The following is a 25,000-nucleotide window of genomic DNA, read 5'->3' as shown; positions in this document are numbered from 1 at the left end:
GCGAAAGAGACGACGTTAACAGCGTTTCACCCCAATTACCACCATCAAAATATTGCAAGCGGAAGGCTCTTATACTGAAGAGGTGAATGTTGACAAAGAATACCACAATTCTGACGACGGAAGCTAAATGTTGGGTCATTCAGACACCCACTGGACATCCGAAGAGTCTGTGTAGAGGAGAAGAGAGGACTGGCCGTACTGAGTGAGTTAAACTGTTTTTGGCAGTAGAATTAGATTCATGAGTCTCATCTCTCTCTCTCTCTCCTTCATTTGTGAAACTGGCCCAATCAGCATGCATTCGTCTGTTGTTCTTTTGCATGGCTGCATTAATTAATTGATATTCCGCGCTCTCACACATCCCTTGTGAGGCATTGCAGATGTGTGCTGTCAAGTCCACGGACACTGCACGTTGCTTGACTGTGTCACATATATCACGTGCTCCTGTCGCGACTAAGGAGTTCCTCTTTTACCCCCCCCCCCCCTTCCGACCTCCGTTTCAGTGTGTGTGTGTGTGTGTGTGTGTGTGTGTGTGTGTGTGTGTGTCTGTGTGTGTCTGTGTGTGTGAGTGAGTGATAATATTATGTGTGTGTGTGTGTGTGTGTGTGTGTGTGTGTGTACGTGACTCACTGAACCCTGAATGTCCCCAAGACAACTGAGTAGAACTCAGTAAATTATCTCACATATGGTCTGGTTCTCAACCAGTAGTGTGAGTACAAATACAGGAAAGTGACCGGAGATCCTAAATATGATATTCGAGAATTTACAACACATGACAGCTAGTTTGCAATCTAACAGATGGGCAGCCGGTGCAGTTTGTCTCAAGAATATCAGTTTTATGAATTTGCTTAGATGCTCCAGTTTTTTGGGTTTTGTTTCTTTGTTTGTTTGTTTGTTTGTGTTTGTTAATACATGCCTTTGTAGAGATAGATTCATGATGACTGAAAATTATTTTCTTGTACTCATCTTCTCCTGCACTGGTCTCATCTTCAGTTGGTTTCTCTGTGCCCCAGCCTTTGGGACATTCTGTTTTCTGTATTTCGATGATGAAGAATGGTGATGGGGTGATGAAAACGGTGTTTACTGTTGAATTGTCGCCTCTGTTATATTAAATTGTCGCCGGCGACATTTTTGGCGGAGCTCAGCTAACCGCTGAATTGTGTCGCCGATTTTTATTTTCTGTTTCGAGACAAGGTGATTGATTCTGTTCATCGGAGTCAAACTCATGTGCTGGTAATAGCCGTAACGGGTCCATGCTTGCCTCGACCTGACATCCATGGTACTGAGAACACGGTAATGCACGTTCTGATCCTATATTCGGTTGTTGTTTTTTTGTGTGTTTTTTTTTTTGGTGTGTTTTTTTGTTTTGTTTTTTGTTATTGTTGTTGTTGTTTTTCTTACGATTAGTTTCTTCAAGCAGCGATTTAGGGTCGCATCCATGCTATTCAAGTGTAAGAAATCACACACACACACACACACACACACACACACACAAATATATATATGTATATATATATATATATATATATGCATATGCATATGCTGGACTTGCCAGCCACACCCGACGCTGCACCAGAATAAACACCCAGAGCGCAACTCCATAGTCTTCCGAGACTGAAGGATGCCTACCTGGATGCATATGCATATTCATGCATTAAGAGAGAGAGACAGACAGACAGACAGACAGAGAGAGAGGGGAGAAGAAAAACAAACACATCAATCTGTCACGTATTCTAAATTTTCGTCTCGTTACTTCCTCAAGTGATAAGTTCATATATATATAGGTAGTAGATTATATATATATATATATATATATATATATATATATATATATATATTATACAGCATATGACACATTTCTTTCAACTTTTGAAAACTATATACCCCAAATAACAATACCCATTTACTACCTCTATTTCCTCTTTAGGAAACCACTTCTTATATCTACCTAAAAACCCGCCTTTTCTGAACACCATTATTTATTTTTGTTTTCTGCACATTAATTTTTCAACTTAAGAATATCTAATCGGCTCTGATGTCCTATGGGACGTTTCGATGGAAAAAAAAGCAAAAAAAAAAAAAAAAGCAATATCATCAGCAAAACTGACGGGCGCAATAGCCGAGTGGTTAAAGCGTTGGACTGTCAATCTGAGGGTCCCGGGTTCGAATCACGGTGACGGCGCCTGGTGGGTAAAGGGTGGAGATTTTTACGATCTCCCAGGTCAACATATGTGCAGACCTGCTAGTGCCTGAACCCCCTTCGTGTGTACATGCAAGCAGAAGATCAAATACGCACGTTAAAGATCATGTAATCCATGTCAGCGTTCGGTGGGTTATGGAAACAAGAACATACCCAGCATGCACACCCCCGAAAACGGAGTATGGCTGCCTACATGGCGGGGTAAAAACGGTCATACACATAAAAGCCCACTCGTGTGCATACGAGTGAACGCAGAAGAAGAAGAAGAATCAGCAAAACGTATATGAATAGTTCCATACTACCTGGTAACAGCTGAACCCCATGTCTTCCTGACATCAGCGAGATAATTAATGAATATACAAAATCAAGTAGGACTTATGACACATCCATATCGTACACGAAGTGAAGTGGACATTAAAGAAATCAGAATTATGTGAATTAACCCCGACACATGCTAATAATGAATCATACATCGCTTTCATAGATCTAAAAATGTGCCAAATACACTCTGGTCTCTCAAAATCAAATGTTGTAATAACCTATTATGTCTTACAGAATCGAATGCTTTTCTAAAAATCAAAGTAAGCAACATATAATTTCTTATTTTGACACACATGCATTTATGAATGCAAGTTTACAGGTTCAAGATCTGATCAACAATTTTGAGTTTGGTTGTTGTTGTTTTTTCGGAAACCGGCTTGACATCCTGTAAACATATCGTGTTGTTGTTTTTTAAAAGAATTTTTTATTGCTTAATAATAAAATTCTAGAAACGATGTTTTGCTTGCTCATCACAAGCTGAAGTCGATTAAAGCAGGTCGGTTTGATGGTGTTACTATTGAAATATTAAAAACTGGCCATGAAAATTAATGTACCCTTTCTAACAAAATTATCTAGTGCTCTGTTTGATGAAGGACTGTACCCAAAAGAATATGCAAAAGATATCAACATTCCCATTTTTAAGAAAGGTGATATTGACAATGCTGATGATTATGTAGGTGTATCCAGAAATCTGCTCTAGGTACTGAACAAAACGGTTTTGTTGTTGTTGTTTTTTTCTTTGTTTTTTTTTTACTTAACACGTTGTATCAATGATATGTACACACACCAAAATGTGACTCAAAAACTACACACACACACACACACACACACACACACACACACACACACACACACACACACACACACACACACACACACACACACACACACACACACACACACACACACACACACACACACACACACACACACACACACACACACACACACACTGTGTTCAAACCCAAAAGAACAGAGAAAACCAGAGCGTGGGCGAAGTCTTTCACCACGGTAATTAGTCTTGCGTGTCCCCACGGTGAACCGTGACGGTGTTGGTGACCCCCCACGTGTGGAAGGAGCCCCCGGCAAGGTTGGCACCGCTACTCAGATCGATGACTATCATTGTTTGGATGAATGAATGAACGAATGAACCTTAACTGTTTGCAGATATTATATTGATCCTTGAACAAATTGACAGTGCTTATAATTTTCACGTTACATTAAGATTCGTGGATAAGCATATTTGTACGCGCGCGCGCGCACGCACACACACACACACACACACACACACACACACACACACACACACACACACACACACACACACACACACACAAACACACACACAGGGGGAGAGAGAGAGAGAGAGAGAGAGAGAGAGAGAGAGAGCATGTCATTTAAATGTGTGAATCAGCCAAATTTTCCAATGGCTTGATAGCTTCTGCACTGGTTCTACAGGTACGCACACATTCGTGCATTCGTATCTGATAAGCTATAACACACACACACACACACACACACACACACACACACACACACACACACACACACACACACACACACACACACACACACACACACACACACTCCCACAAAGAAAAAAAAAAGAAAAGAAAAAGAAAAAACCAACAACGAACAAACAACAACAAAAACAACAATTGTTGTTTTCTTTTAAACTGTCTATCAATGCATCACTTACGGATATCTGACAGCGATGTGAAACAGCTGCAAAGCATGTGTTTCCAGTTTGGGAACAAAAAAACCAGCCAAAATAAAACGAGAGTATGCAGTGCATGATGTAGAAAGCTGGGGAATTGGAATACTGAACACACAGGCTTTTGTACAAGCACTGAAACTATCCTGGGTACGAAAAATGCTGACAAGTTTCAAATGGAAGAAAATACCATACATCCTGAAATAAATGACATTACCATTATCATAAAAAAAAGATATATACATACATATATATATATATATATATATATAGAGAGAGAGAGAGAGAGAGAGAGAGACATGCATACATACATATATAAATTATAGTCGACGACATATCAGCGGATTGGCAACATTTCAGCGTTTACATAGTAACCACTGGTAGTCAGGGGTCAGTGTGATCAGTGACCAACAGTGGTGAGTGGTCTGCAGTGGTTACTGGTCATAAATATTAGCGATGGTCAGCAGCGGTCAGTGGTCGGCAGTGGTCAGCAGTCAGGAATGACCAGAGGTGGTATGTGGTCAGTGGTGGACAGTGATCATCGGTGGTCAGTAGTGGTCAGTTGTGGTCAGTAGTGCCCAGTGGTCAAAACCGATGAAAAAGTACTGATATCACATATGATACAGTGGTCAGCAGTGGTTAGTTGTGGTCAGCGGTGACCAGTAGTGCCCAGTAGTGCCCAGTGGTCAAGACCGATGAAAAAGTACTGATATCACATATGATACAGTGGTCAGCAGTGGTTCTAGACCTGAGGGAACAAACAGCCAGAAAACAAAAATGTAGAACATATACCTAGGTCTTACTTTCTTTTCTTTTTTCAGTCTTTCTTTTCTTACTGACTTCCTCAATTTCTTATTGCATTGACTTCTCTCTTTCTTTTTTTCTTTCATGTCATGCTTATTTATTACTTTCTTCCTTATTCTTCCTTGATTTCCTTCCTTTCATTCTCAACATCATCAACACATTGAAAAACAAACAGCGACAATTTGCCGTTTACTAAGTAACCGCTGATTTTGTCGCCGATTTTCCGATCGGCGACAATTCAGCGGTCAATTAACTGAGCTCCGCAAAATTGTCGCCGGCGACAATTCAGCGGAGGCGACAATTCAGCGGTCCTGCGTTCACACCCACCAGCCTCTATCTCCATCCACACCCCCGCTCCCCCGACCCCCCACTCCCCTACCCCTCGCCTTATTGCCACTCCTCCCTGGAGTCCCCGCGACACGCACCACTGCTGACAACCCTGACACTGTCCGTGGCCCTCGTGAGAACGAAGACCAGCACTATATTCCTCCCACACCGCGTCTTAACTCTTTCCATGCACGCGCTAGCAGGAGAGACACGAGCTCAGCACAGTGCGATAGTGACTGACGGTTCTGTTGTAGCGGTGGAAGTAGTTCGGGAATCACGTGCAGTCAGTCACGTGGTGGTGACCTGGATGTGTGTGACGGCAGTGACCACTGGGAGACAGCGGCAGCTTTGAAGATACGGTTACGGTAAGTTTGGGGAAGGAAAAGTTAGCTCGCTCTCTCTCTCTCTCTCTCTCTCTCTCTCTCTCTCTCAGGCTTTGATAATTGTTATAATTTATGTTTTATATATCCTTTGTTATGTGTTCGTATTGATATGATGTGTGTCGATGTCACATGCTTTAAATAATTATCATGTGGATTTTATGCACTTTGTTTCCGGTGTACTGGGGGGAAAAAGGCACAGTACCTCCCTGCCACATGGACGTTTGAAGCTAATGACAAAGTACCAAAGTGTCGCTTATCCCTTAGTAGTTTATTCTGCTTCATTTCTGTTTTTCCTTTCTGTTCCATTTTATCTGTTTTGCACCAGTTTTGTTCTGATCAGTACCTACTATGTCACTAGATCTATATAGCTAATGACATTAAACTGTTCAGTGTTCAGCGTTCTCTCTCTCTCTCTCTCTCTCTCTCTCTCTGTGTGTGTGTGTGTGTGTGTGTGTGTGTGTGTGTGTGTGTGTGTGTGTGTGTGTGCAGCAAGCCAATCAATTATTCAATAATCAGTCTGAAACACTAAACATGTGTGTTTGTTTGAATTTCTGAATGTGTTTTACTACCTGCTGTTGTTCTCTCCATAACTCTCTCCCTCTCTTTTCTTCCCCTTCCCTATCTTCTTCTTCTTCTTCTTTCTTCTTCTTCTTCTTCTTCTTCTTCTTCTTCTGTGTGCTTGTCTTTATGGTTACGTGTACGGATACACGAGCATAAGAGGGTTGGAGAGAATCATCGACAGTGTCGAGTCTCAGTGTTGAATGTGTGAGCGATACCTGTGGAATAATCAAAAACCGACTTCAAAAGAATGTTTTAGAATAATTACAAAATTCGTTTTAAATCATTGTTTTTGGAATGCTACAGGAAGCGAAATGCGACCCATTAACATTCATTATTTGATACCACAACGCATTCAATAGCATGTATTCGTTTGTTGTTTGTTTTTTTTTAAGATATAGGATACAGGTTGATAATAAAAAAAAAAGTCCCACACCAATAAGATTATTTCTGGTTGAATACACTTGTGAATGAGATGGACACGGAAACATAACAAATGGAAAAATGAATTTGTAAGAACCTTTTCGGCTATTCCTGTCATGCATTCCTTTATTGTATCAAGATACTGTAGACGTCGTGAAGCGAAAACAAATTAATCAAACATCTGTCTCTAAAAAAACCCAAAAAAAACAAACAAACAAAAACAAAAAAAAACCCGCAACAACCTTGATATGTTCATTATTAGTCATGTATATGGTTGAACAAGGGTTATTTTCAGTAAGTGAATTAGTTCGGCTAGCTTGTTTGTGAATGGGCCTATCAAACATTTAGTGAATGGAGGATATTGCTAACTTTAACTTTTGTCCCTTATGGCTCAGGCACCCACACAGGACCATAGAGATGGAAAACTGTCAATATCGGTGCCGTGGAACCTGTCAAAAAAAAAAAAAAAAAACTATGAGAAAATATTATTAGACACAAACACAGTTAATCCATTCATGCATCTGACGTTGATTGCTCGTCTTTTTCTTTCTTTTTTTTTTTTTCTTTTTGAAATTTTTTTTTTTTTACTTTGTATCAGAAAATTAAGAAAAAGAAAATGTGCACAAACAGCAAAATTATATGCAATAAAAGACATACGAAACCAAGAAATTGCCAACAGGCATCTCATTATGTCCAAGGCATAAAAAAAACCCCAAAAGAATACAAAATAGTAAGAGCACCCAATTTTCATGTCCAGAGAACAACAACAACAAAAAAAAAATAATTCACAGCATTCCAGAAACCATATAGGTGAATGAAGCAGCAAGGCAGAAAGTAACAAAGAAAGAGATGACAGGAAAAGAAATGGAAAATCCAGAAACAAAGACAACGATGGAAAAGAGGAAATTTCTAGCACAGACTGTACAGAAGGTTGGAATACAATTTTTACCGAAAGAGGCCCTGGTATCCCCATGTGGGCGAATGAAATAGTTAGCCAGATAGATAATTACTTAACCAGATAGGTAGGCAGGCAGGCATAGGGTGGGTTGGATGACTTGTTTGTTTGCTTGAATTCAGTGAGTTAATGCGTCAGTTAGTCAGTCAGCCAGCCTGTAAATTACAGTTATATAGTTAGTTATTTAGTATGTTAATTCGTTAGTTAATGAGTCAGCTAGTTTTTGAGTACTAAGCTACTCAATTAATTGGTCAGTTCCTACTTAAAGTCTTTATGTATGTATGTATGTATGTATGTATCTGTCTGTCTCTGTCTGTCTGTCTGTCTGTCTATTCTTTCCTACTTAAACTATCTATGTATGTACGTATCTGTCTATCTGTCTGTGTCTGTCTGTCTGCCTGTCTATTCTTTCCTTCAAACATGCAGCTAACCATCTCTTTCGTTGTGAAATGATGATCCGCATCAGAACATTGAATTTTTATAACACCTGCTCATTCATCCCTTGTGTGTGTGTGTGTGTGTGTGTGTGTGTGTGTGTGTGTGTGTTGTGTTGTGTTGTGTTGTGTTGTGTTGTGTGTGTGTGTGTGTGTGTGTGTGTGTGTGTGTGTGTGTGTGTTTTGTGTGTGTGTGTGTGTGTGTGTGTGTGTGTGTGTTGTGTTGTGTTGTGTTGTTCTGTGCTGTGCTGTGCTGTGCTGTGTTGTGTTGTGTGTGTGTGTGTGTGTGTGTGTGGTTCCTCAGATATCACCCGGTCAGTGACCACACAGGTGACCCGCAGAAGACCACCACCTACCAATGACGCCCCATGCCGTCATTCCTTCAAGGACGTGGTGGATGTCGTCACCATGCAAGCGCTGACGCTCCTTCCGGAGAAACTGCGTCAGAGAAGGAAAATACGTCAGCGAGTCCTTCACCTTGACACCCCACGTGCGGCCTTCGCCGACCCCAAGTATGGCAGCACGTCCAGAAACTTTATTTTCAGGATCATGGCGACACGCAAGATCACTCCTACACCCGACGGTCTTCCTTCTTCGCCGTTCCCTGAGACGCAGGAAGGTGGGATGGTGGTGATTTGTTTGTGTGTGTGTGCGATACACGCATGTAAACACATACACACACTCTTAGAGACACGCATGCACACACATACACACACTCTTAGACAAACACACACTTTTAGAGACATGCATGAACACACATACACACACTCTTAAGAGACACGCATGCACACACATACACACACTCTCAGAGACACGCATGCACACACATACACACACTCTTAAGAGACACGCATGCACACACATACACACACTCTTAGAGACACGCATGCACACACATATACACACTCTTAGACATACACACACTCTTAGAGACACGCATGCACACACACACACACATACACGCACTCTTAGAAACACACCTGCACACACATACACACACTCTTAGAGACACGCATGTACACACATACACACACTCTTATAGAAACGCATGCACACACATACACATACTCTTAGAGACACGCATGCACACACGTACACACACTCTTATAGAAACGCATGCACACACATACACATACTCTTAGAGACACGCATGCACACACGTACACACACTCTTAAAGACACGCATGCACACACATACACACACTCTTAGAGACACGCATGCACACACGTACACACACTCTTAAAGACACGCATGCACACACATACACACAAGGAGGAAGGGGTGGGTCGTTCTACGGATTTCACCGATCAGTGCATGTACATACTTAATACATACACACGTGTATATAAACACTGTGTTTCTCCACCAGCCCTTCTTGGGGGATTGTAAGCACTAATTAGGTCAGAGAGATAGGTACGGCCCTGTGGAGTGGAAAGCAGAATAACAGAGACACGCAACTTTGTAGAGACATTCCAATGGGAAAAGGGGGGTACAGTTTATTGATATGGGGTAAGAGGTATGAGTTGGAGAAAAGTATTCAAGGACTTCAAAGGGAGTGTTTCTGGGCCGACTCTCGTGGAGTCAAAACGGTAGTGCCTGGAGTCATTTCCGGTCTCAACACCGTCCCATAGACCAGAGCCAGTTGCATTGCTCGGACGGAAGAGCTTAGTATGGTCGTAACCCGCTACAAACTGTGTGTAGTATGGAACTGACCGATGGCGTAGTTCGGGCAACGTAGGCATTTAGTCACGTGTAACTGTCAAAAAGTTAGAACCAAGCAATGCAACTGGCTCCTGCAGCAGAACATAGCATTAATAGCCCAACACTCGGCTAAAATCACAGATTGACATAGGTTTACATTTGGGCCAACAGCAAAGTGAGAGCTGTATTATCAATGGTTTCTCCAGTCAATGGGAAACCATTTACAGCTTAGTCTTTTGTGAAGGGCTATGACTCTCAAACCAGGAGGAAAAATTGCACTGGCTCTTAGTGCTGCAGCCTTGTGGGCTAGTTGGCCTTTGGGAACCATCCCAAACGCCGACTGTCCAAAAACCCTCTTGTCCGAGAGGGTGGGGATGTACTTGGGCAAGACACTCTCCACTATAATCAAATTCTAACCCAAATAGTCGGAACAGCATTTGCCTCCTCTGCTATTCTGATGGTCATAGTCGGACACGACTGACTATATATATATATATATATATAAATATATATATATATATATATATATATATATATATATATATATATATATAGCTGGACTGCGGCGTATCAGCCTCCCCAGTGCCTGCCTGAGTGCTGGGGAAACAATGGGCAACACAATCCATCCATTGAGCGGTGTGGGAATACGACTCAACCCTTTGCTTCATCGATCCCCTGTCTCTCTCGTCTGATCCATTATTATTGTGTGCAATCGGCCGTGGCCACTTTGTGTGTGTGTGTGTGTGTGTGTGTGTGTGTGTGTGTGTGTGTGTGTGTGTGAGAGAGAGAGAGAGGGTGGGAGAGGTGTTCGTGCGTTTGTGTGTGTTTTTATGTGTGTGTGTGTGTGTGCGGGTATGGGGGGTTGGGAGGTAGGGGACAAGGAAGGGATGACTGAAGGGAAGGGAAGAGGATGGTGTGTGTGTGTGTGTGTGTGTGTGTGTGTGTGTGTGTGATGTGTGCGCGCACGTGCGTGAATGTGTGTGAAATGAAGCGGACTTGAGGGGGTATCGTATATTTGCATGTGTGTGTGTGTGTGTGTGAGGGAGAGAGAGAGAGGGAGAGAGAGAATCTGGACGTCTGTCTGTCTGTTCGTCTCTATCTGAGCGCGAGCGTGTTCACCTTGACGTTAAAGCGATAGCAAGAAATTGATATCAGATATGCCAAATAAAATACACATAACACACACACACACACACACACACACACACACACACACACACACACACACAAACAAACAGAGAGAGAGAGAGAGAGAGAGATGATATGCAGGCTTCTATAGCGCAGTACCCATATCTCAAATGCAGCTCACATCGCTTTACAATAAGATATACAAATTTAAAGCTAAGTGACATAATGGTATTTACAAAAAAAAAAAAAAAATATAATGAATAGATGAATAAATAAAGGCATAAATGGACACAGTCTCACATCACATTTGCTGAAATATACATATTTCTCACATCACACTGGTTAAAATTTACATACCTCGTACAAAGTGACATAAAAATATGTAAATCATCACAGGCAATATCATAGTCTCAAATGACATACGCCCAAATCACAGCAAGATAACATATCACATTTACCCAAGTCAAAACATGCACCAAGGAACCAGGCCTCACAGACCCACACTAAAAATCATCACAAATGCACACAAATCAACCCCAAGAGCATGTCCAGCGATCAAATCACTGCAAGCATATACAGATGGAATAGCTCAACTTAGAAAGATACAACTTGAAAAGATGCGTTTTGAGTGCCCTCTTGAATGTGGCTGTTAGGGTGTGATGGATGTGTGAGGGCAGTGAATTCCATTGTTTTGGTGCAACAAAAGAAATGGAACGTTCATCATAAGTTCTTGTGCGAATTCTTGGAATAGACACTGTGCGCATGTCATTTGAAGATGGATAGTGAATAGATAGAAAGTATATGTGAAAGATAGACGGGACAAGAATCAGTGAAGAAATTGTGACAAAGGACTGAGAGTTTGTATTGTATTCGTGCTTGAATGGGGGGCCAGTGAAGGGAAGCGAGTAGGGGCGTGATGTGTTGACGCTTCCTAGCCTTAAGTGTGAGTTGTGCTGCAAAGTTTTGAACTTTTGTTTGTCAACACAGTGTTTGGGGCAGCCGGCAAGAAGAGCTTTTCTATAATCTAACCTAGATAGAACAAAAGAACAAACCCAAGTCTTTGTGGTTTCTGTGGTTAGATATTGGCGAATGGAGCTGATTTGTTGGGGTGTTTTGTATGCTGACCTACAAATATGGTTGATGTGTATGTCAAGTGTCATGTCATCCGAAAGCATGTACCCTAAATATGCGTGCGGATACTGAGAGAGGTATGTCTGAGGTTCCTACCAGGATAGATGAAAGTTCAGAAATTAGCGCTTTGAGTGAAGGAGAAGTGCTTCTGTTTTGTTATCATTTAGTTTGAGTTTGTGATCTGTCACCCATGTTCTGACGTCTGTGATGCATGACTGTAAAGTCTGTAGGGTTTGACCTATTTCTGTAGGGTGACATGTTCTATAAAGCTGTGTGTCATCTGCGAAAGATTGATTGGAAACAAAGTGACTTTGGATGAGTGTATGAAGAGGTTTGGTACAGGACCTAAGACAGAGCCCTGTGGAATTCCGAACAAAACAGGTGCTGGTTGTGATGAGTGACTGTCTGGATGCGACATGAAAGATATCTTTTGACCTAAGAGAGAGTTAATCCAGGAATCCCATAGTAGTGATGAAGGATGTGCAACAAAAGGGTATGGTCTATGGTGTCAGACGATGTACTGAGATCTAACAGAGTAAGAACGGGAACATTACCTTGGTCTAGTGCTAGGAGTATATCATTAGTGACCTTGAGAAGTGCAGTCTTTGTACTGTGTGATGGTCTGTATGCTGACTGCTTGGGTGACAGCAGAGAATGTGAGTTTAGGTATTCAAATGACTGATTCAGAACAACTGTTTCAATGACTTTAGACATAAATGATAAGTTTGAGACTTGCAGATAATGTTGTAGGACATTCTGATCCATAGAATGTTTCTTAAGCAGTACACACACACACACACACACACACACACACACACATATATATATATATATATATATATATATATATATATATATATATATATATATATATATATATATATATACGAGAACAGATAATTAACAAATATCAAAGAGTGGTGTCAACATGGTGTGATGTTGCACTGGATGGATGAGTGGAGCGCGTGTGTCGTACCGTTCTGACTAGTTCACACAAGGAGACAGTGAATTGAAGTCAACCATTTAAGCGTAGTAACTCTCCAATACAATGTACTAACCAAACCCGGTTAGTTCCCTTAAAACAAGTGGTAACTCTCTCCATTCGCAAGGTACAAGTCAATGCTGCGTATGCAACCGATTCAGCTAGCACACAGGTGAATAAAAGGTACATAGGAACAAACCTAGACACTTCATTTCCAGTCAAAAAACCACCGAGGCAACCATATATTGTCCGTAGATTCTGTGTAGCTTATTTAGAATCAAACGGCTATGCTAGTCTCGAATAAAAGCTAATTTGTTTTTGCACATTTCTTCTGGTGTTGCTGCTGTGTGCACATGTCAAATGATCGGTATGAAGGCAAGTCCTGCGCTTCCCTTTCTGAGGAAGTGTCTGGGTTTGTTCCAATGTACCTTTTATTTACCTGTGTGCTAGCTGAGTCGGTACCGTAAGCAGCATTGACTTGAAGTTGTGTACCCTGTGAATGGAGAGAGTTACCACTCTTGAATATTTCTTAATCATTTGTTCTCCTGGCCTCACTGTTTATTTATTTCACATACAGGAAATAGACAGAAAATAAGTCAGCCCTATCTATCCACGCACACATACACATTCACGCAAACCTTTCCACCTTTCTCTTCCACCCACTAATACACAGACACATACACAGACACAGACACACACAGATACACACACAGCCACACACAGACACACACACACAGACACAGACGCACAGACACAGACACAGACAGACAGACACAGACACACATACACAGACACCTACAGACACACACGCACACACACACACACACACACACACGCACGCACGCACGCACGCACGCACGCACACACACACACACACACACACACACACACACACACACACACACACACACACACACACACACACACGAAGCCATCACATATCTGCGTACAGTGTAGTTCAATCAGAAGTCTTGTTCGGATCTAGAATCACCAGAAGAGGACGATCTCACCACCCAGGAACTCAGCGATGGTGCCTCCACTTCAGGAGTGGACTCATCCCACCATCGCAGAAAACCGGAAACACCTTGCCAGAAAGTCTACTACCGCGCATGCGCCAAGCTCCGAGTATTTCCGTCCACCAGTGTCTACGAACACCTGAGCCGCTCACAGATGGCGCTGCCTCACAGCGGAATGGGGGAGAAGGAGGTGAAGGCAGTCGCCATCGCTCTCGTGGTATGTCACTCAGCTTATAATTATCACAGATTGACATAAGTTTATAGTTGATTGATTGACTGATTGATATGGATACTTATACAGCGCCTATCCTCGGTTGGAGACCAAGCTCTAAGCGTTTTACAAACACGGGGTCATTTACACAACAGGCTGCCTACCAGGGTAGAGCCGATTGACGGTTGCCATTGGGCGCTCATCATTCGTTTCCTGTGTCATTCAATCAGATTTCAGGCACGCACACATACACACTCAGACAAACATGTAACGTTCAACGTTTTACGTGTATGACCGTTTTGTTTATTTACCCCGCAAATTAGTCAGCCATACTCCGTTTTCGGGGATGTGCATTCTGGGTATGTTCTTGTTTCCATAACCCACCCAACGCTGACATGGATTGCAGAATATTTAACGTGCGTATTTGATCTTCTGCGTGCGTATACACACGAAGGGGGTTCAGGCACTGGCAGGTCTGCACATATGTTGACCTGGGAGATCGGAAAAATCTCCACGCTTTACCCACCAGGCGCCACCGAGATTCGAACCCGGGACCCTCATGGTTTCTCCATGGCAATGTGATATCATTTACAGCTTAGCCTTTTGTGAAGGACTGTGACTCTCAAACTAGGAGGCAAAATTGCACTGGCTCTAAGTGCTGCAGCCTTGGGGGCTAGATGTCCTTTGGGAACCATCCAAACGCCGACTGTCCTAAAACCCTCTTGGCCAAGAGAGTGGGAATGTAACTTGGGCAAGACACTCTCCACTATAATCAAATTCAAGCCCAGATAGTCGGGACAGCAGTTACCTCCTCTACTGTTCTGATGGTCATAGTCTGAACACGACTGACTATCATACAGTGGTATGTGGAATTGCATTTATTTCAATTATGAAATAGCTGGGGGAAACAACGAAACTTCTTGCTCCAATGAGCAGTTCCTACCCTAGATTTGGTGAACTGCAAATGGATTGAAAGACAATTGAGGAAAGGGAGAGACCAAAGAAAGTAAACAAGAAAAGAAAAAAAAGAAAGAATGGAATGAAGAAAGAAAGGATGTCTTTATTACCAAGTGTACCGGGGTCACAAGGAATATTGGGGGTGGGGTGGGGGGATAGTACATAACAAGGTACGAACATAAGTCGAAAATCATACACATACACAGATACAGTAGAAATTAGGATACATACAAGTGCATATCAAAATTTAAAAAAATTGTGCATACTCACACTTTCACGCACTGCACACACACACACACACACACACACACACACACACACACACACACACACACACACACACACACACACACACACACACACACACACACACACACACACTCTTTCTCTCTCTCTCTCACTTCAGGTAGATGGTTGTTGATTGCACAATTCTATTAATCATACTGGATTTGTTCGAGAGACAGGGCATTGAAGGGAAAAAAGGGGGAAAAAAAGGAAGACAGAAAGGAAAAGGAGAAGAGAACAAGCGAAAATAAGTGGCCATAACTTCTCCGCTCCATCGCTCTGTCTGTCCAACAAAAAGAGACACTGAGTCTATTCAAATGAATCAATAATTCATGATGCTGATGATAATGGTGATGATGATGATGATGATACTGCTGCTGTTGCCGCTGCTGCTGCTGCTGCTGCTGCTGCTGATGATGATGATGATAATGATGATACTGCTGCTGATGATGCTGATGATGATGATGATAATGATGATACTGCTGCTGATGATGCTGATGATGATATGATGACGACGTTTTGTTATTGTTGTTTTTGTCTTTATATTCAAAAAAGTCATTTTGATTACCGTGAATATCTTCCTCTTGTCTTCTTTTCGGCGTTGAGTTAATGGCAATATGGAAAAGTTATCAAGTTAAAGAGGTGTCTGACAATATAGGCTACCCCACCCCACTCAACCCACACTCTCCTGTAAACATTTTCTTAACTTTCGGTATTGCTCGTTGGTATGTTCTGTTTTGTTTAAGTGAACGAAAGTGTAAATGATTAATGACATTCTGTTTTATCTGTTTGTGTGTTATTAATTTTTTTGCGTTCTTGTCATTTGCAACTCTGTGTGCAATATCGTGTTGCCATACATTTTTAATATGGTGCAATATAGTCATTATGTGCTGGAAATGTCACGTGGTTTCACAGTTTCTGACAGTCTAAAAGCGATAATTTTCAATCTGCTTTGGCTAACGATTGTTTTTAAAGGAAAATATTTAAGAAAAACGCGCTCACACAAACAGAGCAAGAACAAAGAGAGTCGGAGAGTCAAAATTTAGTGAGTGAGAAACAGAAATAGAGACAGATAATGGGAACCAGAACAGTGTATTCACATTTAGACCTCAGTCCTCAGTGAAAGGGTTCTCAAGAATATGATACAACTGAATGAAACAACATTAGTATACAAGCAAAAAGAAATTGTTTCCCCTTGTATTGAAGGTTATATTTCTCTCATTGAAACATCACCATGTTTGACAGAACTTTGCGCAATTCACATATGTCACAACAGGAAAATTATATCCTTAGCACATTCAGCAATTACAATGAACCTCAGTGACAATTAACTTGCAAAGGTGTTTCTGTTTCATAATACACAAAGAACAGAAAGACAGAATTAAAAAAGTGAAAGAAAAAAATACAAGAAAAACAACTAATTATCTGACGCTAAAAAACAAAACACCAACAACAACAATAAAAACCCACAAAAAAACTGGCATGTATCAAACACATTCGACCCCTTTGCACATTTAAGAAACGTCTGCAATCAATGTCTTGTAAGACAACCACTTTGCTGTAAAGTCCTGAATGTTAGATTGCATTCTTGCATTGTGTTCTTCTATTTTATAACGCCAGAAAATGTATCTTTCAAAAGCTGCTAAGTTGGGCCAGCATCTGTCAAATTTACATTGATAAATGTACATTTTTCCAAGAATTATTAACAGGTCGAAAACTGTGTAAGTGCGTAAACTTTGAGCAATGCCTCACAGTACCATGCTTTCAGTATTTTAATGTTGGTACATGTTACACGTTTCACCCTCAGTGACTCTTCAAAATTCTGCCATAAGTGTTTTGAATGTTGGCATCTCCAGAATATGTGCTCAATATTGTCCTTTTCATTGCTACAAAAACCACAGTAATTACTATTTGCAAACCCCATTTCTTTCATGACAATATTTGTTCCAAGGATTCTGTGTAATATGCGTAGCTGGAACCATTTCAGCTTTTGAATTTTGCTTGTTTTGTAAAACGATCCTTTCCATGAAATTTCTGTTTCCAATTTCTCAGACCACCTTGGACAAGACTTTGGAAGTTTGTCATTTAATACCAGAATGTCAGAGAATAATCTGGTTCCGTTAGGTACTGAATATATTATTTTCAACATACTGGGGGTGTCATGTGTGGGCTTTTACTTGTATGACCGTTTTTACCCCGTCATGTAGGAAGCCATACTCCGTTTTCGGGGGTGTGCATGCTGGGTATGTTCTTGTTTCTATATCCCACCGAATGCTGACATAGATTTAAGGATCTTTAACGCGCGTACTTGCTCTTCTGCTTGCATATACACACGAAAGGGGTTCAAACACAAGCAGGTCTGCACATATGTTGACCTTGGAGATCGGAAAATTCTCCACCTGTCACCAACCAGGTGGCGTTACCGAGATTCGAACCCTGGATCCTTAGATTGAAAGTCCTACGCTTTAACCACTCGGCTACTGCGCCCGTCATCACTGAGTTTTGAGCTGCAGTGTGGGTGTCCTGTGCAGCACAACGTGTCGGTGCACAGTCTGAACGTGGCGGACAACAGACTGGGCAGCGTGGGAACCGCCTTCCTCACTGAGGCCCTCAGGGAGAACAGATCCCTAGCTGACCTGGTGAGCTGCGAGCACTGCGGGGCTGATGGCTGGATGGGTGGGTGGGTAGGTGGGTGGTGGCTGTGGGCTGATGGCTGGGTGGATGGGTGGGTGGTGGCTGTGGGCTGATGGCTGGGTGGGTGGGTGGGTGGTGGCTGTGGGCTGATGGGTGGGTGGGTGGGTGGGTGGCTACGGGCTGATGGCTGGGTGGGTGGGTGGGTGGCTGTGGGCTGATGGCTGGGTGGGTGGGTGGGTGACTGTGGCTGATGGCTGGTGGCTGGGTGGGTGGGTGGTAGCTGTGGGCTGATGGCTGGGTGGGTGGGTGGTAGCTGTGGGCTGATGGCTGGTGGGTGGGTGGGTGGTGGCTGTGGGCTGATGGCTGGGTGGGTGGGTGGGTGTAGCTGTGGGCTGATGGCTGGGTGGGTGGGTGGGTGGTAGCTGTGGGCTGATGGCTGGGTGGGTGGGTGGGTGGTAGCTGTGGGCTGATGGCTGGGTGGGTGGGTGGGTGGGTGGTAGCTGTGGGCTGATGGCTGGGTGGGTGGGTGGGTGGTAGCTGTGGGCTGATGGCTGGGTGGGTGGGTGGGTGGCTGTGGGCTGATGGCTGGGTGGGTGGGTGGGTGGGTGGCTGTGGGCTGATGGCTGGGTGCGTGGGTGGGTGGTGGCTATGGGCTGATGGGTGGGTGGGTGGGTGGCTGTGGGCTGATGGGTGGGTGGGTAGTTGAGTGAGTGGATAGGTGGGTGATGGATGAGTTTCTGATGGTTGGTTACGTGGTTCTGATGGTTGGTTACGTGGGTGTGTGGGTTAGTTGGGGAGGATGGGGGAGGGGAGAGGGAGTGGGTAGGTGTATGAGTGTCTGGATGGTTTAGTTAGCTGGATGAGTGAGTGGTTTAGTGGGTGGGTGGGCAATTGGTTGTTGGGTAGGTTGGTGGGTGGGTGAGTATCTGGGTGGTTTGTGGGTGGACGATTGAGTTGATGATTGGGTAACTGGTTGGTCAGTTGGTTGGTTTGTTAGGTGAGTGGGTGAGTGTATGGGTGGGGGGGGGGGGGGGGGGGGAGGGGTGGATGGGATAATTATTTAGGTGGGTAGTTGAGTGGGTTGGCTGATTGGCTGGGTGGTTGGTCGGTCAGTTACTTGGATGGGTGGGTAGGTGGTTAGCTGTGGGTGTGTGGCATGTTTGGCTGGGAAAGTAGTTGGTAAGTTTATGGATTGCTCTGTTTCTCTGGCACGTTCTTTTCGTCCATTGTTGTTGACTTGTCTGATTCGTTCTTGGTTTATCTGATGGCTGGTTGGCTGGCTGGTTGTTTATGCACCAGGACAAAATTTTAACTTCTACTTCCTTGTGTTTTAGCACCCCATAACTGACAGTACAGTGTGTATGGGAGAGCATGGAAGGCCAGAGTATGTGTCTTTGCTTGTGTAATATTCATTTTTTCCTCATTAAACATCATAACAGTATTTGAAAGCAGTTTTCTCAAAATATGGTTTAATTCTTCCTCACAAACGAATTTAGAATTACTGTAACATCAGTTCTAGATGAAAAAAATGACATAGTATGTGACACATAAATGGGAAAATAGCTGCTAAGTGCAATAAACAGACTGTATCTGTAAAAAGGTTATGCTGTGAATTTTTTAACCTTGCTGCTGCTTTTGTTTAAAATTTGTTATTTTGGATCATATAAAATCTCATTACCATTATGCACTACACAGTGTTCTATGACATCACTGCAATGTCTGGTTGTAGACTGTAAACAGGAAACCAAATTGAGCGTCCCAGGTTAGCCAACATCAAAGAGCTTCAGCGTCGATCTAAATAAGTAACAATTTTAACCTCATATTTAACAGAATATAATTCATATAGTCTTACATCTTTTCATAAAAGTGTAAACCTCTGTATACAGAATGGAAACTAGTAATCTTTGTATGTGCCAAATTTAATGTCAAAAGCTTTTTGTGAAGTTGAGTTGCAGAAAATACTCCCCCCCCCCCCCCCCCCCCAAAAAAAAAAAAAAAAAATGACCCCAGGCGCCTTAAGCGTTGGACTCTAGATGCAGTGTTCACCAGAGATCAGCGTTCGAGGCCCTGTTTCGGGATGGTGTTGCACGCTGTGTCCTTGGGAAAGGCGCTTCACTGCACATTTCCTCACTCCACCCAGGTTTAAACGGGTGCTTAACTCACTCAGTACGGCCAGTCCTCTCTTCTCCTCTACACAGACCTCTCGGATGTCCAGTGGGTATCTGAATGACCCAACCTTTAGTTTCCGTCGTCAGAATTGTGGTATTCTTTGTCAGCATTCACCTCTTCAGTATAAGAGCCTTCCGCTTGCAATATTTTGATGATGGTAATTGGGGTGAAATGCTGTTAACGTCGTCTCTTTCGCCGTTCGTATGGAGAGAGTTAACTTCTGTTGGGGGAAATCAAAACTGGCGGAAGGAGAGGATTAACCCCCTCCTCCCCCACTCCAATACCGAGCTGTAGACACAGTGGACGTGAATTCGCTCCCCTGATGGCCGTAAAAAGCTATGGAACCTTTAACCTTTAACCTTCCACCTTCACTTGCTGACAACCATGGACCTTTTTGTTCATGGCCATAAAAATGGTCAGTTGTTGATTTTTTGGGCACACACACACACACACACACACACACACACACACACACACACACACACACACACACACACACACACACACGGTTCTGATGGCTACATCTGACTTGCAGAATCTCTCCAACAACGCTTTGGGGAGTGACGGCGTGAAACTGCTTGCAGCCACCTTACTGACCAACACTTCCATTGTCCGTGTCATTTTATCAGGTACTGTTCTTCTTTCTTCATTATCCGTGTCATCGTCGACAGAGTCATTATAATCACAGTAATCATCGTCGTCATTGTCATCGTCGTCATCATCGTCAGGATCATCATTATCAGTAGCAGTAGCAGTAGCAGCTCTACCACAATCACCATCGTCGCCATAGTGGTCGTCGAATTACCCCAAAACCGTGTTGTTAGGAAATGTGTTCTTTTGGTTGTCTTCTTCGTTGTTGTATCATCATCACCATCCTTGATTTTGAGGATCATTATTTGTACAGGGAATGAAAATCGAAGCGCTCTCTCTCTCTCTCTCTCTCTCTCTCTCTCTCTCTCTCTCTCTCTCTCCCTCTCCTTTTGTCTGTGTGTGTGTGTGTGTGTGTGTGTGTGTCTGTGTGTGTGTGTGTGTGTGTGTGTGTGTGTGTGCGTGTAAGTGCGTGCGTGCGTGTGTGTGTGTGAACTCACATTATTTATTTGCGATGGTAATAAATAAGCAAGGAATAGGCTTTTTTTTTTTTTGCATCTAGCCTAGGCCTAGACAGGGACTAAAGAAAAGAAGCGAACTGTAAGCAAAGGGGGTGAAGATCAAGTCCCCCCCCTTCCCCCTTCTTCTTAATTCTTATCTCACCCTCAGCTACCCCCCACCCTGCACAGCGCAGAGAAAAGAGCAACAAAAGAGCAAGCGAAAGAAAAGAATGTAAACACCACAACCTAAATACAAGTCCTCCCCAACACACACACACACACACACACACACACACACACACACACACACACGCACACACACACACACGTGCACACACACGCACGCGGGCTCACACGCTCTCTCTCTCTCTCTCTCTCTCACACACACACGCGCGCGCGCGCGCGCACACGCATACACACACACACACACACACAGATGAGCAGGCGGATAGACAGATAGATAGATAGACTGGGAAAAGGAGAATAAGAGGGTACCCACGACAAACAGCCAAGGCATGGCAGATCATGTAAAGTATAACAAATAATTAAAACATATAATGGAAACACACAGGAGGCTTTTCTATCTGCCTTCATATTTTGTGAGCAGATCCCTTTGTATTTTCTGTTTGAAGTTGGCGTGGTTAATTGGGGTTGGTTGTTTTTTTGGTTTTTTTTTGTTTGTTTGTTTGTTTGTTTTGAGATGTGATGGTAAATTATTCCAGGATGTATCCCCACTGTATACCAGACTTAGTGTTAAAAGTTCAAGCTTGGGAAGAGATATAACTAGCTGATGGAAGTCTTTTGTCGTTTTGGACATCATTAACAATAGAAGGAGGTGCGTTGCCAGTTATTGTTCTATTTAGACAGTCGAATTGTGTGTAAAATTTTAGCTTCAGTGGGAGGCTATCAAGTGGCGGGTAAATCATTTAGAGTTGATGAATATGACTTTAAAAGAAGTTTTTTTGTGTGTGCTGCAGCGTATATGGGTAAGCCCACACGCTTTGACGCCCATTTGAAACTGAATTTGACAAGAGAAAGTGAAGAAATGGCTTTTTTGTGCTTCCAACAGGCAATAACATTCAGGATAAGGATGTGACAGTCCTCCGTGAAATGTTGGAGGTGAGTCAGAAAACAACGTGAGAGACAGAAAGACAGACAGACAGACAGAAAGACAGAAAGACAGACAGACAGGCAGACAGACACGTACGCAGACATACTGAGATAGATTAAGAGAGATAGAATCAGAGACGGACAGACAGACAGACAGAGGCAGAGACAGAGACAAGCACGTGCGCACACACTCGGTCTCTCTGTGTCTGACTCTGTCTCTCTATCTCTCTGTCTTTCAGTCTGTCTGTCTGTCTGACTCTCTCTCTCTCTCTCTCTCTTGCATTCTCTCGAGGGCACGCTTTCTCCCCCCCTCCCCCCTCTCTCTCTCTCGTTCTCTCTCTCTCTCCATCTCTCTCTCTCTCTCACACAAACACACACACACTGTGACACACACACACGCACACATACGCACGCACGCACGCACGCACGCACACACACACACACACACTAACTCACTCACACTTTATTGGTGAACACCATAGGTATGACAGTGTCAGATAAACACGAAATTAAACAAGATCAAATAAAGAGAATGAAAACAATCCTAAACAAACAACAACATTGCATCATCAACCCACTGATTCTCTGCACTTTTCTTAGTTCTGTTTTAAATCTACCCATATTTTTTTTCTTCCGTGTATATGTCACAGAGAAACAGGACGTTACGAGAATTGAACCTCAGCCACAACCATATCTGCCACGTTGGCGGGACCATGCTTGGTCAAGCTCTGGGTGAGTGTGTATGTGGGTTGTGTGGTAGTGATAGCGTCTGTATTAATAATGATGATTTTGGATTATAGTATTGAGGGCTTGTGTGTGGGGAGGGGGGGGGGGTTGTAGGGGTCGGGGGGCAGAGGGAGGGGGGGCAGAGCAGCCTGAAATAGAGAAATAGAATATGTTGTGGAAACAATACAATAAAATACAACGTAAAAAACTATCACCATACGATTCGATACGATACGATATGATACGGTACAATACAATACGATACGACACGGTACGATACGACACGGTACGGTACGGTATGGTACAGTACGATACAAAACAAAACAAAACGATACGATACGATACGGTACGGTACAATGCAATACAATACAATACAATACAATACAATACGATGCAGTACGACACGAAACGATATGATACGATAGGATACAACATAAAACAACACAGCCCAACGCAACACACACAGTATAGTACAGTACAACACACCACAACACAAATGAAAGGTTAAACGAGACTTTTAAGTCGCCTAACGAGCACGCTTCATCGCATACTCGACTGAAATTCAAACGAGCGACCTCTCATGTGGAAGAACTTGTGTTGTCCTGTGGTTACAGCCGTCAACCACACCCTGAGGACGCTGGACGTCAGCTGGAACCACCTGAGGCTGTACGGGGCCAAGGCCTTCTGTCAGGGTCTGGCGGTCAGTGGTTTTCTACAGCTACAGCTTAGTCTTGAAGGACAATGACTCTCAAACTTGGAGGCAAAACGCACTTACTCTGTGCTGCAGCCGTGGGGCCTAGTTGGCCTTTGGGAACCATCCCCAACGCCGACTGTCTTAAAAGCCTCTTGGCCGAGAGAGTTGGGGTGTAACTTGGGTGAGGCATTCAGTCTCCACTATAATCAAATTCTAGCCCAGATGGTCGGGACAGCAGTTGCCTCCTCTGCTGTTCTGATGGTCATAGTCGAATACGACTATCATAATACTGTTAGATATGATTGTGGTGGTGACGGTACTGGTGGTGGTGATGGTGGTGATGATGATGATGATGATATCTGTAATGATGCTGGTTGTGACAAAGATTTTGGGAGTAATTATTTGGATGATGAGGTGGTGATGATGATGGTGATTAGTGTTGATGATGGTGGTGGTGTTGATAATGGTGATGGTGGTGTAATGATGACGATGATGATGATGGTGTTGGCGATATTTTGATGATGACGGTGGTGGTGGTGGTGGTAGTGATGGTGATGGTTGTGGTGATGACGATGATGTAGGGGTGGTGGAAGCCATGGTGGTGGTAGTAGTGAGAGTGAGGGTCCCGGGTTGGAATCTCGGTGGCGCCTGGTGGGTAAAGGGTGGAGATTTTTCCGATCTCCAAGGTCAACATATGTGCAGACCTGCCAGTGCCTGAATCCCCTTCGTGTGTATGTGCAAGCAGAAGATCAAATACGCACGTTAAAGATCCTGTAATCCATGTCAGCGTTCGGTGGATTATGGAAACAAGAACACACCCAGCATGCACATCCCCAAAAACGGATATGGCTGCCTACATGGTGGGGTAAATAAACAAAACGGTTAGGAACATAAAATGTTAAATGCTACATGTTTGTCTCAGTGTGTAGGTGTGCGTGCCTGAAATCTGATTGAATGACACAGGAAACGAATGATGAGCGCCCAGTGGCAGCCGTCAGTCGGCTCTACCCAGGTAGGCAGCCTGTTGTGTAAATAACTCCGTGTGTGTAAA

The 25,000-nt window shown here is 43.3% G+C and overlaps 1 protein-coding gene across 1 annotated transcript in view; it reads left to right on the top strand.

Moving 5' to 3' along the window:
• Positions 1 to 5,615: 5,615 nt before the first annotated feature.
• Positions 5,616 to 25,000, top strand: part of LOC143283834 (uncharacterized) — a 27,044-nt gene continuing 7,659 nt past the window's right edge. Inside the window, exons 1-8 of the mRNA XM_076590209.1 lie at positions 5,616 to 5,728; positions 8,421 to 8,735; positions 14,045 to 14,292; positions 18,060 to 18,167; positions 20,867 to 20,960; positions 22,489 to 22,538; positions 23,180 to 23,261; positions 23,870 to 23,955. Of these exons, the coding sequence (XP_076446324.1) occupies positions 8,525 to 8,735; positions 14,045 to 14,292; positions 18,060 to 18,167; positions 20,867 to 20,960; positions 22,489 to 22,538; positions 23,180 to 23,261; positions 23,870 to 23,955 (879 nt within the window). The 5' untranslated portion in view covers positions 5,616 to 5,728; positions 8,421 to 8,524. The remainder of the gene's footprint in view (positions 5,729 to 8,420; positions 8,736 to 14,044; positions 14,293 to 18,059; positions 18,168 to 20,866; positions 20,961 to 22,488; positions 22,539 to 23,179; positions 23,262 to 23,869; positions 23,956 to 25,000) is intronic.

The sequence above is a fragment of the Babylonia areolata genome, chromosome 7 (genome assembly GCF_041734735.1).
Source record: "Babylonia areolata isolate BAREFJ2019XMU chromosome 7, ASM4173473v1, whole genome shotgun sequence".
Classification (NCBI taxonomy): Eukaryota; Metazoa; Mollusca; class Gastropoda; order Neogastropoda; family Buccinidae; genus Babylonia; species Babylonia areolata.
This window is presented reverse-complemented; position numbering and strand designations above follow the sequence as displayed.